This window comes from Salvelinus fontinalis, chromosome 8, assembly GCF_029448725.1.
Source record: "Salvelinus fontinalis isolate EN_2023a chromosome 8, ASM2944872v1, whole genome shotgun sequence".
NCBI classification, from domain to species: domain Eukaryota; kingdom Metazoa; phylum Chordata; class Actinopteri; order Salmoniformes; family Salmonidae; genus Salvelinus; species Salvelinus fontinalis.
The window spans coordinates 8,878,057-8,893,827 of NC_074672.1; the positions used below are offsets into that span (position 1 = coordinate 8,878,057).

At 41.3% G+C, this 15,771-nt stretch overlaps 1 protein-coding gene across 3 annotated transcripts; it reads left to right on the forward strand.

Annotated features, from left to right (window-relative positions):
• The first annotated feature begins 639 nt into the window (after window positions 1–639).
• Window positions 640–14,057, forward strand: LOC129860474 (putative Polycomb group protein ASXL3). 3 transcript variants are annotated; one of them, XM_055930877.1, is made up of 4 exons: window positions 640–1,378; window positions 6,836–8,633; window positions 8,747–9,010; window positions 10,681–14,057. In XM_055930877.1, exons 1-4 carry the CDS (start codon window positions 1,308–1,310, stop codon window positions 11,977–11,979), a joined length of 3,432 nt encoding a protein of 1,143 aa, XP_055786852.1. In that variant the 5' UTR covers window positions 640–1,307; the 3' UTR covers window positions 11,980–14,057. The 3 variants fall into 3 exon arrangements, with proteins under 3 accessions (XP_055786852.1, XP_055786853.1, XP_055786854.1); XM_055930878.1 differs by having other exon boundaries at window positions 640–1,038; XM_055930879.1 differs by lacking the exon at window positions 640–1,378 and adding an exon at window positions 1,393–4,009.
• The last annotated feature ends 1,714 nt before the right edge of the window (window positions 14,058–15,771 follow it).

The window sequence follows — 15,771 nt, forward strand, 5'->3', positions numbered from 1 at the left end:
ATACCAACTACTGTTTACTTATAGTTGGATCAGTTTGCCCATTTGGAGGTTGCTTTCTTGATAATAGCTTAAATTGTTTAAGCTCTTGAGCGGAAGGAAGAAGTCAAATAATACTAGAAAAGTTCACATAATTCACATAGTTATAGTTACATTTAAGTCATTTAGCAGACGCTCTTATCCAGAGCGACTTACAAATTGGAAAGTTCATACATATTCATCCTGGTCCCCCCGTGGGGAATGAACCCACAACCCTGGCGTTGCAAGCGCCATGCTCTACCAACTGAGCCACACGGGACCGTTGATAGTTGATAAAGATGTTAAAGAATTTGAAGTTAGGATAACCTGAACACTCTAAAGTGGGGGGGAGAAATCAAATAATGCTAATAATATGAGTATGTAAGAAATCTAGAGTTGTGCTTTGCCTTCAGCAAGCACATCTAACTACAAATAACATAAGCATTATTTTAGATTTTACTTAACCCTAACCCTTTTCCTAAACTAGTTCTCCTAAACTGCTACGCTAATACTCATAACCTGCTGTAAATTCTCATAAACCTGCTACGAAAAGTCAATTTGGACAAAAGCTGTATCCCTTCTAGAAAAAACCGAGGTCTCCAAATCCCACCGGAAATTGTATATTGTCCCCGGAAGTTATGCTTTCTTTTTGTAGCCGTCTCAAGTGGGGATTCAAGATCTTCAATGATTTTTTTTATGCTGTTAATGTTTTGATCTCTGCTGTTCGCTCTCTGCGTTGGAAGGAGATGAGAGAAATAGACTGAAACCTTGATTAATACCGTTTGAAACAGATACGGGTCTCAATGAGCCTTGCGCACAGTTTTGAGCGGAATTCTGAAGCCATTGACAAACTTGAATTATGCAAATTCTTGAACATGCACCATGGTAACGTTTCGCGGAAGTGTAACGCAACAAAAAAGGAAATCAACGGAAATAGTTTTACAATAGCTAACAGAGAGTTTTGGAAAGTTAAACTATTTTCCAGTAGAAAGTAGTGCCTACCAGTGATGTAATATAAATTAGGTGAGTTAGTTGACCAGTTTATTAGACAGCCATACAGGGCCAAAGCAACGTAGCTAACGTTACTCTGAGCAGCACGATGCCTCTAGGCTAGCTGACTTTCGATGGCGCAGCTGTCATCAAACGACGTTACCACCAGACATTAGCTAGCTAGCCTACGACGTTGCCAGTAATTTCGGTTAGCCGTGAATATGCTTTATATAAATTGTTAAGGGGTGTCCCCTGCTTTTCGGCGCTTCAAACTGATAGGCAAGCTAACTCATTGGATAACGATGAGTAACTTGAATATCGTGTCATACAGTAGTCAAGGTAAAACAATGGCATCTCAAGGCGCGTGTCTCAGGTAAGATTAAACGAAGAAAATCTGATAATCTCTGTATCAAAAAACATGTTAGTTGGAATGAGGGCTGGGGTCTTAAACTTTTGGAATAGGTGACATCAATTGAATTGAAGAAAGGATTAAACTGGAAGGTATGGAAAAAGCCAAATCTATTCAAATGATCATTGCTATTCGGGATCCTTTGGACGTAGCCACCGGTAGACAGTGTCCTTCGCTCAGGCACGGTTTTCTCCGGCTAGCTAACTAACAAGCTTGGTGTCGCCCCAGCCTATGCTTTGCTAGTGGAACGCGGGGCGGCAAAAACTCAACAAGATTCAACCTGTCTCTAAATATTCTCTGAGGAATTTGTTTTGGTTTATCAGTTAAACCACCTCAAGTTCATATATATATTTTAAATTCATTTAGCAACAGGCTTACAATTAATCAAGGTTTAAAGTGAAAACAAAACTTAGATTAGAGGAATGATTTAATTGAACTAGGATTCATTTTTAAATGTAACAATTATTTAACTAGGCAAGTCGGTAAAGAACAAATTCTTATTTACAATGACGGCCTACCGGGGAACAGTGGGTTAATTGCCTTGTTCAGGGGCAGAACGATAGATTTTTACCTTGTCAGCTCAGGGATTCGAGCCAGAAACCTTTCGGTTACTGGCCCAACCACCTGCCGCCCCCAATTAATGTAAAACTAGGTTTAAAATTTGGTGCAACAAGATTAATCCATGTTGGTGCAACCCAACCTATATGTACAGCAATAGTTGAATGGACTAGAGTTACAGTGTACATATGAAATGGGTAAAGCAGTATGTTAACATTAATAAAGTGGCCAGTGTTCCATGTCCACAAGCATTTCTCTACACCTGCAATAACATCTGCTAAACATGTGTATGTGACCAATAACATTTTATTTGATGTCTATGTACATAGGGCAGCAGCCTCTAAGGTGCAGAGATGAATAACCGGGTGGTAGCCGGCTAGTGACAGCGACTAAGTTCAGGGCAGGGTACTGGGTGGAGTCCAGCTAGTGATGGCTATTTAACAGTTTAATGGCCTTGCGATAGAAGCTGTTTTTCAGTCTCTCGGTCCCAGCTGTGATGCACCTGTACTGACCTCGCCTTCTGGATGACAGTGTGGTGAACAGATGTCCTGAAGGGCAGGCAGTGTGCTCCCGGTGATGCTTTGGGCTGACCGCATCACCCTTTCGAGTGCAGTTGCCGTACCAGGAGGCGTTACAACCCGACAGGATGCTCTCAATGGTGCCCACATTACAGCATTATTCTAAAATGGATTAATAATGGCCCCATCAATCTACACATAATAGCCCATAATGACAAAGCGAAAACACAGTTTTTTTCTAAATGTTTGCTAATTTATAAAAAATAAAAAATAAATACTTATTTAGATAAGTAGTCAGACCCTATGAGACTCAAAATTGAGTCTCCTCAGTAAAAAGCACATGACAGCCCTCTTGGAGTTTGCCAAAAGGCATCTAAAGGACTCTCAGACCATGATAAACAAGATTCTCTGGTCTGATGAAACCAAGATTGAACTATTTGGCCTGAATGCCAAGCGTCACATCTGGAGGAAACCTGACACCGTCCCTACAGTGAAGCATGGTGGTGGCAGCATCATGCGGTGGGGATGATTTTCAGTGGCAAGGACTAGGATCGAGGGAAAGATGAACCGAGCGAAGTACAGAGAGATCCTTGACTAAAACCTGCTCAGGACCTCAGACTGGGGCGAAGGTTCACCTTCCAACGGGACAACGACCCTAAGCACACAGCCAAGACAACACAAGTGTGGCTTCGGGACAAGTCTCAATGTCCTTGAGTCGCCCAGCCTGAGGCCAGACTTTAACCCGATCAAACATCTCTGGAGAGACCTGAAAATACCTGTGCAGCGACGCTCCCCATCCAACCTGACAGAGCTTGAGAGGATCTGCAGAGGATGGGAGAAATACCCCAAATACAGGTGTGCCTAGCTTACCCAAGAAGACTCAAGGCTGTAATCGCTGCCAAAGGTTCTTCAACAAAGTAATGAGTAAAGGGTCTGAATACTTATCTAAATGTGATATTTCAATGTTTTATTTTTTTATAATTGTGCAATTAAAAAAAAAAGTTTTGCTTTGTCATTATGGGTATTGTGTGTAGATTGATGAGGTGAAAAAAACTAATACATTTTAGAAAATGAAGTTTTAACAAGAAATTTGTGGAGTGGTCGAAAAACGAGTTTTAATGACTCCAACCTAAGTGTATGTAAACTTCCGACTTCAACTCATATATATATATATATATATATATATATATATATTACATACACTTAGGTTGTTTTATATGGATATATTGAAGCAACATCTCAAGACCTCACTCAGGAAGTTAAAGCTTGGTCGCAAATGGGTCTTCCAAATGGACAATGACCGCAAGCATACTTCCAAAGTTGTGGCAAAATGGCTTAAGGACAACAAAATCAAGGTATTGGAGTAGAGGTCGACCGATTAATCGGAATGGCCGATTTAATTAGGGCCGATTTTCACGTTTTCATAACAATCGGTAATTGGCCTTTTTGGACACCGATTATGGCCGATTACATTGCACTCCACGAGGAGACTGCGTGGCAGGCTGACTAAGGAGCCAAGGTAAGGTTCTAGCTAGCATTAAACGTATCTTATAAAAACAATCAATCTTAACATAATCACTAGTTAACTACACATGGTTGATGATATTACTAGTTTATCTAGCTTGTCCTACATTGCATATAATCGATGCGGTGCCTGTTCATTTATCATTGAATTACAGCCTACTTCGCCAAACGGGTGATTTAAAATAAATTCATGTTAGTGGGCAATATTAACTAAATATGCAGGTTTAAAAAATATGTACTTGTGTATTGATTTTAAGAAAGGCGTTGATGTTTATGGTTAGGTACACATTGGTTCAACGACAGTGCTTTTTTTGCGAATGCGCTTGTTAACTAGGGAAATTGTGTCACTTCTCTTGCGTTCTGTGCAACAGAGTCAGGGTATATGCAACAGTTTGGGCCCGCCTGGCTCTTTGCGAACTAATTTGCCAGACTTTTACGTAATTATGACAACATTGAAGGTTGTGCAATGTAACAGCAATATTTAGACTTATGGATGCCACCCGTTAGATAAAATACGGAACGGTTCCGTATTTCACTGAAAGAATAAACGTTTTGTTTTCGAAATGATAGTTTCTGGATTTGACCATATTAATGACCTAAGGCTCGTATTTCTGTGTGTTATTATATTATAATTAAGTCTATGATTTGATTGAGCAGTCTGAGCAGTGGTAGGCAGCAGCAGGCTCGTAAGCATTCATTCAAACAGCACTTTTCTGCATTTGCTAGCAGCTCTTTGCAATGCTTCAAGCATTGCGCTGTTTATGACTTCAAGCCTATCAACTTCCGAGATTAGGCTGGCAATACTAAAGTACCTATTTGAACATCCAATAGTCAAAGGTATATGAAATACAAATGGTATAGAGAGAAATAGTCCTATAATAACTACAACCTAAAACTTTTTACCTGGGAATATTGAAGACTCATGTTAAAAGGAACCACCAGCTTTCATATGTTCTCATGTTCTGAGCAAGGAACTTAAACGTTAGCTTTCTTACATGGCACATTTTGCACTTTTACTTTCTTCTCCAACACTTTGTTTTTGGATTATTTAAACCAAATTGAACTTGTTTCATTATTTATTTGAGACTAAATAGATTTTATTGATGTATTATATTAAGTTAAAATAAGTGTTCATTGTTCATTCAACATTGCTGTAATTGTCATTTATTATAAATATATATATATATATATATATATATATATATATATATATATATATATATATAAATCGTCTGATTTAATCGGTATCGGCTTTTTTTGGTCCTCCAATAATGGCTATCGGCTTTTTTTGGTCCTCCAATAATCGTTATTGGCGTTGAAAAATCATAATCGGTCGACCTCTATATTGGAGTAGCCATCACAAAGCCCTGACCTCAATCCTGGAAGGGGCTGCATGTAGCCTAGTGGCTAGATCGTTAGACTTGTAACGGAAAGGTTGCAAGATCAAATTCCCGAGCTGACAAGGTAACAGTCTGTCGTTCTGCCCCTGAACAAGGCAGTTAACCCACTAGGCCGTCATTGAAAATAAGATTTTTTTCTTAACTGACTTGCCTAGTTAAATAAAGGTAAAATAAATCAAATAAAATCATATAGAAAATTTGTGGGCAGAACTGAAAAAGCGTGTGCGAGCAAGGAAGCCTACAAACCTGACTCAGTTACACCAGCTCTGTCAGGAGGAATGGGCCAAAATTCACCCAACTTATTGTGGGAAGCTACCCGAAACATTTGAAATACATCTTTCTCGCTACTATTATTCTGACATTTTACATTCTTAAAATAAAGTGGTGATCCTAACTGACAGGGAATTTGTACTAGGATTAAATGTCAGGAATTGTGAAAAACTGAGTTTAAATGTATTGGCTAAGGTGTATGTAAACTTCCGATTTCAACTGTGTGTGTATATATATATGAAATGTGAATACAATACAGCTCAGTATTTGTATTATTTATATTATACAGTCTTTTTTGATAATCTTTATCAAGGGTGCCAATAACATTTCTGTCGTTATTGCATATACTAAATTTCTTAGCTCTCCATCAAATGGCGTTGTGGACTGAGCTTTTGAATTTAAGGTAGACTCAGCATTATGACGTAGATGCAGAAAATCAACATCATAGGTGGTCAATTTCCACAACAACTAAGAGTGTTGAAGGGTGAGGCTCATCTTCTCTGCTGTTTTGGTCCTCTTGCGCAGATACTGTGTCTGACTGTGAGAGGGAAGTTTCAATATCTGCGGTGCTGTTCGTGGCAATGTCTTTTCACTGAGTCTACCTGTTATTAAGTACCTTTTATAGTGCCACCTGTGGGCCGTTCAGTTCTGGGATTGGCTGTTTTACTTGTATGCCCATTTGTATAACTTTTTTGACAATCTGGACTTGAGACGCAAGGAGAATCACACAAAAACAATAAGGCTTGGCGCTTTAATAATAAGAATACATGGGATTTATATCATATTTTCCAAGGCCCCTAAGATATTTTAGATAGTATCAAAGAACCACAAGAAACAGAAATCTATACAAAAACAATGCCAGACTAAAGAAAGAGAGAATTATTAAAGAAAAAGTAGGGAGTAGGGCTTTCAAGGAAAGGGTGTGATGTGTCAGTGTATGAGTGAGTGACTGTTGTATTGAATACAACCAAATCTAACTGCATTGATTTGTTCTCAATTAAGAGGTGGCCTGTATTGTATTGAACACAGGCCTAACCTTCTTAAGGGAAAGATTGGTAAATCTTTCTCTCGAGAGTTTAACTGTCTAAAGTTTTGAATTACCTGGTGTCTTGCTGTGAAATGTTTATATATATTTTATTTTTCCTTTTCAGTGGGACAGGTGTCTTTTACCAAGCGATGCCAGCTGTGGGAACCGATGGGAGAACTGTTATGAATCTAATCCCTGTTCAAAAAGTCAACGGACAGTTTGTTCAATCACCAACGGGCACTATAAAGGACATTGCTGAAACTAAACGAGATTATACCTCGAATGTTCCATCAATTTCGAAGAGTAACATATCTATTTCGGGACCCACAGCTAAAGAACAATTTGTGAATAAAAGGCCATTTTACGTGAGTACCTCTCCAAATCCAGCCAATCTGACAGGAATATATCCTTCAGTGCGCATCCAGACTCCAATAGTAACAACAAAAGTTGCCCAAAGTGCAGGATCCTTGACATCACCTGAGTTTACCTGTGGGAACACATTTGGCCTAACACTTATAAATAAGAAAAAGCTGCCAGTTACTGTGAAATCCCCAGCGCTTCCAAATGGACAATACCTTCAAATTCCACCTAATGCACAAGTCAAAACCCTCCCAGCATCCGCACTCCCCCCAGGCATAAAGAGACAGATATTTACTTCATCAACGACCTGTGCCTCAAATTCACCAATGGTTCTTTATGTGTCCCCTGTCCAAACCATGAAGCATAATTATGTACCAACATCTCCGAAGTCAGCCCCCTCACTCAGCCGACTTCCAAGGTCATCTGGCCAAACACTTTCTACATGCTCTTCAACAGGCTCAAGACAGTGTTCTATTACTGCCAAGGATGGCAAAAGACTGGTCACTCCTATTAAGTGGGTGATTGAGGAGGCGGATGGCTTACCTGCTCCATGCCGTGTTCCTGTGAATTCATCTTCTATGACCTCAGATATCCTGAAAACTGTGGCAGAGATGGAAAAAGCCAGCAAACCGTGTGATCACACAGCAAAAAACTATTCAACTTCCCAAGAGGGTCAGACAAAAATTGGACAAGAGAAGGACAATGCCTTAGTGATGTACAATGGGAAGGTGTATTTTGTAGCTAACAAAACCCCTGCGCTTTGTAACAGACCATCAAAACCCTTGGAGGCCAGTAGGAGCATGGGTACCTCCTCCACGCAGGCAAAGGAAAATGTTGGATTCAATCAGAGAATCAGCTTACCGCCCTCCCTACCCTTGTGCTCCTCATCTGGGTCACAATTGTCAAATAAAACCAGACCAGACCCAAAACACATTGTCATACCAGATGAAATCATTGACCTCTGTGACGATGATTCCCAGGATGACCTCACATGCCAGGCAATATCAACAAGGGATGTAACAAGGCAACTTTTCAGACAGTCTGAAGTTGATGAGGACGAAGACTCCAATGTAATATTTGTCTCATACCTTCCACCCAAAGCGGTGCCTAAAGTAGGTGAAGGAGAAATGTCTCATATGCTGGATGACTTCGGAGCTGGACAAGAAATGGTCCGTAGTCAAAATAATTTGAATGGCGAGGTAGTGGATAGTCAGAACAATGTATCTGGGCTTTCAATAGAAAGGTGTCAGAATGTTGGTACTGCCCACGACATGGCAGACTGTCAAGATATTGCAACAGGCCAAGAGTTGAACTCCCGTCAGCAAAACATCACTGGTCAGGATTGGAAAAGACTGCACATGGAAGGATTTTATGGCAGTGCAACTGGACTCAGAATTGAGAACATTCAGAGTGGTGCCACCACCCAAGAAATGGGGAACATCCAGAATGATGCCACTGACCAAAGCATTGGAAATAGTCAGCACAATGCCTCCACTCAAGAAATGGAGAACATTCCTGAAAGCACCGCTCTCCAAACAGAAATGGAGACACACAAAAAAAAGGTAAGACAACCCACTATTCACATAACTACATGATCAGTAGGATAGCTAATAAGGTAAACTCTCAAGGGCCAAGTTTTTCTAAACTTTTAATCTTGATCATTTCCAAATTTCAGAGCTCATCAGATCCCATTCCTGAGCAGCAGACTTCCATGTTGGACCAGGAATCCCTGGAAACTTGTGATCGCCTGCTGAAACAGATGTTTGGGATCACATCTGATGTGCAGATATGTTTGAAGAGGATAGATTCTAAGCCCAAGGCTAACCCTAAGGTGTTTCCTCAGATTGGGACCACAAACAAACGTACCATAGAGGCTATTCGCAAATTGTTACAGAGATCAATATTTGTGACAAAAAAGAGGGTACATAATGAAACACAGGTAAATTATAATTTTCTACTTTTCTAAAGCTTTCTAATGGATTTTGTACTGTATATTGATGTTGCCTATTAGATTGTTTCCAAACTCAACTTTGGCAAAGTCCACATTGTTTTACCATTCATTAGAACAGTATTTTCCAAGATGCTAAACTCAGCAAAAAAGAAACTTCCCTTTTTCAGGACCCTTGTCTTTCAAAGACAATTTGTAAAAATCCAAATAACTTCACAGATCTTCATTGTAGAGGGTTTAAACACTGTTTCCCATGCTTGTTCAGTGAAGCATAAACAATTAATGAACATGCACCTGTGGAACGGTCGTTAAGACACTAACAGCTTACAGACGGTAGGCAATTAAGGTCACAGTTATGAAAACTTAGGACACTAAAGAGGCCTTCCTACTGACGCTGAAAAACACCAAAAGACAGATGCCCAGGGTCCCTGCTCATCTGCGTGAACGTGCCTTAGGCATGCTGCAAGGAGGCATGAGGACTGCAGATGTGGCCAGGGCAATAAATTGCGATGTCCGTACTGTGAGACGCCTAAGACAGCGCTACAGGGAGACAGGACGGACAGCTGATCGTTCTCGCAGTGGCAGACCACAGACCACTGCACAGGATCGGTACATCCAAAAATCACACCTGCGGGACAGGTACAGGACGGCAACAACAACTGCCCGAGTTACTCCAGGAATGCACAATCCCTCCATCAGTGTTCAGACTGTCCACAATTGGCTGAGAGGCTGGATTGAGGGCTTGTAGGCCTGTTGTAAGGCAGTTTCCTCACCAGACATCACCGGCAACAACGTCGCCTATGGGCACAAACCCACCGTCGCTGGACCAGACAGGACTGAAAAAGTGCTATTCACCGACGAGTTGCGGTTTTGTCTCACCAGGGGTGATGGTCAAATTCGCGTTTATCGTCGAAGGAATGAGCGTTACACCGAGGCCTGTACTCGGATCGGGATCGATTTGGAGGTGGAGGGTCCGTCATGGTCTGGGGCGGTGTGTTACAGCATCATCGGACTGAGCTTGTTGTCATTGCAGGCAATCTCAAAGCTGTGCGTTACAGGGAAGGCATCCTCCTCCCTCATGTGGTACCCTTCCTGCAGGCTCATCCTGACATGACTCTCCAGAATGACAACGCCACCAGCCATACTGCTTGTTCTGTGCGTGATTTCCTGGAAGACAGGAATGTCAGTCTTCTGCCATGGCCAGCGACGAGCCCAGATCTCAATCCCATTGAGCACGTCTGGGACCTGTTGGATCGGAGGGTGAGGGCTAGGGCCATTCCCCCCAGAAATGTCCGGGAACTTGCAGGTGTCTTGGTGGAAGAGTGGGGTAACATCTCACAGCAAGAACTGGCAAATCTGGTGCAGTCCAAGAGGAGGAGATGCACTGCAGTACTTAGTATCTGGTGTGCCCACCAGCTGCATTGACTGTTACTTTTGATTTTGACCCCCCTTTGTTCAGGGACACATTATTCCATTTCTATTAGTCACATGTCTGTGGAACTTGTTCAGTTTGTCTCAGTTGTTGAATCTTGTTATGTTCATACAAATATTTACACATGTTAAGTTTGCTGAAAATAAACGTAGTTGACAGTGAGAGGTTTCTTTTTTTGCTGAGTTTATTACTGTATTTCCCTGAAATTAAAAACATTGTTTTCTCACAGGTCTCTGCCACAAGGAACAATGATAGTTGCCCAAAAAATGCTAAAAGGCAGAAAATAGAAAAAGTTGAAAATGCATTTAAAAGTTCAGAAAACCCAGAGCCCCTTACCAGTCAAACTCCTCAGCTGGACATGCAGCCCCTTACCAGTCAAACTCCTCAGTTGATATTGCAGCCCCTTACCAGTCAAACTCCTCAGTTGATATTGCAGCCCCTCACCAGTCAAACTCATCAGTTGATATTGCAGCCCCTTACCAGTCAAACTCCTCAGTTGATATTGCAGCCCCTTACCAGTCAAACTCCTCAGTTGATATTGCAGCCCCTTACCAGTCAAACTCCTCAGCTGGACATGCAGCCCCTTACCAGTCAAACTCCTCAGCTGGACATACAGCCCCTTACCAGTCAAACTCCTCAGCTGGACATGCAGCCCCTTACCAGTCAAACTCCTCAGTTGATATTGCAGCCCCTTACCAGTCAAACTCCTCAGCTGGACATGCAGCCCCTTACCAGTCAAACTCCTCAGCTGGACATACAGCCCCTTACCAGTCAAACTCCTCAGCTGGACATACAGCCCCTTACCAGTCAAACTCCTCAGCTGGACATGCAGCCCCTTACCAGTCAAACTCCTCAGCTGGACATGTTTTTTGATGGTGAACAGATATTTGTTTATGAGGAACCGACTGTCAATTATTTTATTTCCACCACAGATGAAACAGTTGTCCCTTCCAAACCTCTGCCAGATCTCGATCTGGTGCATATTTCAAAACCAAGCTCAATCTCACCCGTTTCATCTGTCCACCCACAAACAAACACTGAAGCTATGGATTGCGCTCCTAGGCCCTGCTGTGGTACAGAAAGCAACATAAAGCCAAACTCTAGAAGAAGAAGAAGGGGAAAGGGGAGAAGATGCACTGCATGTCCATGTGAGGTGACTGGAACACAAGTCAAAGCAATGAGCACATCATCCACTTCACAAGAGGAGCCTGATTCATCTAAACCACAAAACACCAGGTTCTCAGGGAACCGTACCAGTGCAGTTGTAGAGTCGACTAAACGAAAGGGGAGAAAGTCCACAAAGGCTCAAGCGAAAGATAAAGAGCCAGCATCTATGGAGATCCAATGTCCTTCAACTATGAGTGAGCAGGGAAGTAGTACAGCTGGAGAGATCCCAACCAGTTATCTCTGCTCTACAGCACCCATGGACACTGAAGAAATCAAGCGTCATGAGAGAATCAAACGACTGAAAGATCTCTTGAAGGAGAAAGAAGCTGCTCTTGAGATGATTAGAAAGAACATGAGCTGAGTTTGAGAGGATGGAATCACTTTTCAAATTCCATAATGTATTTCACAACTTTAGCCTTATAGAAGTCTTATCCATCATATTTATGTAATTTAAGTTTTATTCACTGCAGGAAATTAATTCACTTATTTTCAGTATTGAATGTTTAATTCCAAAATACAATAATTTCAGTATTGAAATGTAACTAACTGTCCTGTTTTTCCCAGTGGATAAGGGTAGTGAGAATATATTGATGCATTGACTAAGCATCTTAAGATGTTTTAGAAAATATTTACATTTTACAGACTAGCATTTTCTGATGTTTGTATTTCTGTTTCATCAAGCTTTTGCTATTTTCTATATTTGTTCTGCAAAGATGGATCACGATGCCATCTTCAAACTGCATACAGATACTTGTTGGCTTCCTTAAGAGTCATTTATTTTAGAATGTAATATTTACATTTGGTTAGTAGGCATAAGTGTTTTTCTGTCTGTAAATGAAAATACTGTAACTCAAAACATTTAATAAATCATGTGTACTGCTCTTGAGATGAGCAATTGCATGCTCTTCTCTCCTTGTCTCTTCCAAAATCCATTGGATGAAAAAGCCAGATGTCCCTCCCCTCTGAGCTTCTGCTCCAATGGGTTTTGAGAAGGAGACGAGACTTCATCTCCAAGGACATCATCCTGACAATTTACCAACACCGGGGGCGCACAACAGCAGCAGTCAAAGCCTATGACCAATGGGACCCGCATCTACTGGCACAACCATTAGCAAAAAAACATGGCCTTTCAAGGCAGTCTGCAGGTCTTTGGACCGTTGTACTGGAACAAGCTGGACTTATCCACACGAGAGTTATCTAGCATGTCCACCTTCAAAAGAGCAGTACATATAGCTGTAACGTGAGCGGGGTTTTCTATGTAGGCTACCGCATATGATGTGTATGCTGTGATTTTAGATGTGCTTTTGTATGTATCCCTTTGTATGTATGCCAATGGGTATGCTGTATATGTTTTTATTGATTCTATGGAACCCAGGACTCCCTGGAAAACACTGGCAATTGCTACAGGGTGGCTTTTTGTAATGACATTGCATTTGTAAGCACTATCAAAATAGTGTACAGAGAATGCATGGAAAAATCTGAAGTAATGCACACAAGTTTAGGGCTAAGCTATACAGTTTCACTGCCTCTAATTTTGCAAACAGCCTTTCTCATAGTCACAGGAAGTTACCACAGCAGTGAATTAGCTGTGTGAAGCCAGCATCAATAAGGAACATTAAGGCTGGGATTAAATTGGTTATAACATGAAAAAGCACATACCAGGATGTGTGTAATAATACCATTTGATTAGAATCAGAAGCAACTGTGGAAAATACATTGAAATCCCATTATGTCTGTTACACACTATGGTGAAGACCATCTGTATTTTATTTCATAACTTGGTTTATTATACTATACACAAGTAGCACAATGCCATTGAGGCAATCTCCATTTTGAAGTAGTCCATTTCTTCTTACTACTTCTATGAGTTGGCAACATAGAGAATGATAGAGGCCTCTAGTGGCCAAAAGGCTGTATTAGCATGGGCAGCGGCATTGCGGGTTTCCACCTATTTAATGTAGTCAACTGGGTGGGCCTTCCAACTTCATTGGCTGATCCCTCCTGGTAACCCTGTTGGAGTCATGTTCAACTGGGTCATCCAGAGGGATCAGCCAATCGTGAAGAAGAAAATTGACTACTTAAAAATGGAGGTTGCCTCAATGGCACTGCCCATGCTGTCAAAGACACTATAATGTCACAGATACATAGATGAGTCCTCTATCTCTATGGTTTGCAAACAAACAATGGGTATAAATTCATTGGCTGATCCCTCTGATGGAATCGTGTGATCCTTCCTTAACCCATCGGAAGTCCCATCCAGCTGACTACTTTAAAATGGTGGAAGCCCTCAATGGCGATGTCCATGCCAAAATGGGTTTTAGCCATCTAGAGTCCTTTACCTATGGTGATACCCGAGTTTCCCACTTGGAAAGTATCAGAATCAACCAATGGGAAGCATTTCTGACTTGTAATAAAAGTAGAAAGTGTTGCTGGACAATATGTGAAATTCTGACTGTGTGTTCACAATATGCACATGAATGTGGTTCCGTGTGACTCAGTTGGTAGAGCATGGCGCTTGCAAGCCAGGTTTGTGGGTTCGAGTCCCATGGGGGACCAGTACGAAAATGTGTGCACTCACTACTGTAAGACCGTCTGCTAAATGACCGAAACATGAATGGTTGGAGCATACATGTTGGGCTATACAAAGTTTCCTGCATTGACACTATATCTATGGTTGCATGTACCAGAGATTCTCTGGACATGATGTCTCAATAAAGGGCATTCATTCCATAGAATTAGGAATTTGATTAAATGTAGCGGGATCTCTGGTTCATTCATCTCGATGGGTAGGGATATTGAACCTTTTCTTGAACAGTGTACAGTCGTGGCCAAAAGTTTTGAGAATGACACAAATATTCATTTTGACACTGTCTGCTGCATCAGTTTGTATGATGGCAATTTGCATATACTCCAGAATGTTATAAAGAGTGATCAGATGAATTGCAATTAATTGCAAAGTCCCTCTTTGCCATCCAAATGAACTGAATTCCCCCCAAAAAAACATTTCCACTGCATTTCAGCCCTGCCACAAAAGGACCAGCTGACATGTCAGTGATTCTCTCGTTAACAGAGGTGTGAGTGTTGACGAGGACAAGGCAGAAGATCACTGTCATGCTGATTGAGTTCGAATAACAGACTGGAAGCTTCAAAATGAGGGTGGTGTTTGGAATCATTGTTCTTCCTCTGTCAACCATGGTTACCTGCAAGGAAACACGTGCCGTCATCATTGCTTTGCACAAAAAGGGCTTCACAGGCAAGGATATTGCTGCCAGTAAGATTGCACCTAAATCAACCATTTATCAGATCATCAAGAACTTCAAGGAGAGTGGTTCAAATGTTGTGAAGAAGGCTTCAGGGCGCCCAAGAAAGTCCAGCAAGCGCTAGGACCGTCTCCTAAAGTTGATTCAGCTGCAGGATCGGGACACCACCAGTACAGAGCTTGCTCAGGAATGGCAGCAGGCAGGTGTGAGTGCATCTGTACGCCGGAGTCGCCTCTTCACTGTGAACGTTGAGACTGGTGTTTTGCTTGCATTAATCGACTACACAAATGCTGATGCTACAGATACTCAACTATTCAAAAGAAGGCCAGTTTTATTGCTTCTTTAATCAGGACAAAAGTTTTCAGCTGTGCTAACATAATTGCAAAAGGGTTTCTAATGATATATTGGCCTTTTAAAATTATAAACTTGGATTAGCTAACACAACACTCCATTGGAACACAGGAATAAAATTGCTGATAATGGGCCTCTGTACGCCTATGTAGATATTCCATAAAAAATCTGTCGTTTCCAGGTACAATAGTCATTTTCAACATTAACATATAGAGTGGGGCAAAAAAGTATTTAGTCAGCCACCAATTGTGCAAGTTCTCCCACTTCAAAAGATGAGAGAGGCCTGTAATTTTCATCATAGGTACACTTCAACTATGACAGACAAAATGAGAAAAAAAATCCAGAAAATCACATTGTAGGATTTTTTATGAATTTATTTGCAAATTATGGTGGAAAATAAGTATTTGGTCAATAACAAAAGTTTATCTCAATGCTTTGTTATATACCCTTTGTTGGACCTTGAAATGCTTCTTACGAAGCCACTCCTTCGTTGCCCGGGCGGTGTGTTTGGGACCATTGTCATGCTGAAAGACCCAGCCACA

What these genes read in the sequence shown, in the direction of transcription:
- LOC129860474 (XM_055930877.1), top strand. Translation starts at nt 1,308, where the DNA reads ATGAGTAACTTGAATATCGTGTCATACAGTAGTCAAGGTAAAACAATG. An exon ending in TGGAGACACACAAAAAAAAG is followed by an intron (nt 8,634 to 8,746) that starts GTAAGACAACCC and finishes TCCAAATTTCAG; the next exon opens with AGCTCATCAGATCCCATTCC. An exon ending in GGGTACATAATGAAACACAG is followed by an intron (nt 9,011 to 10,680) that starts GTAAATTATAAT and finishes GTTTTCTCACAG; the next exon opens with GTCTCTGCCACAAGGAACAA.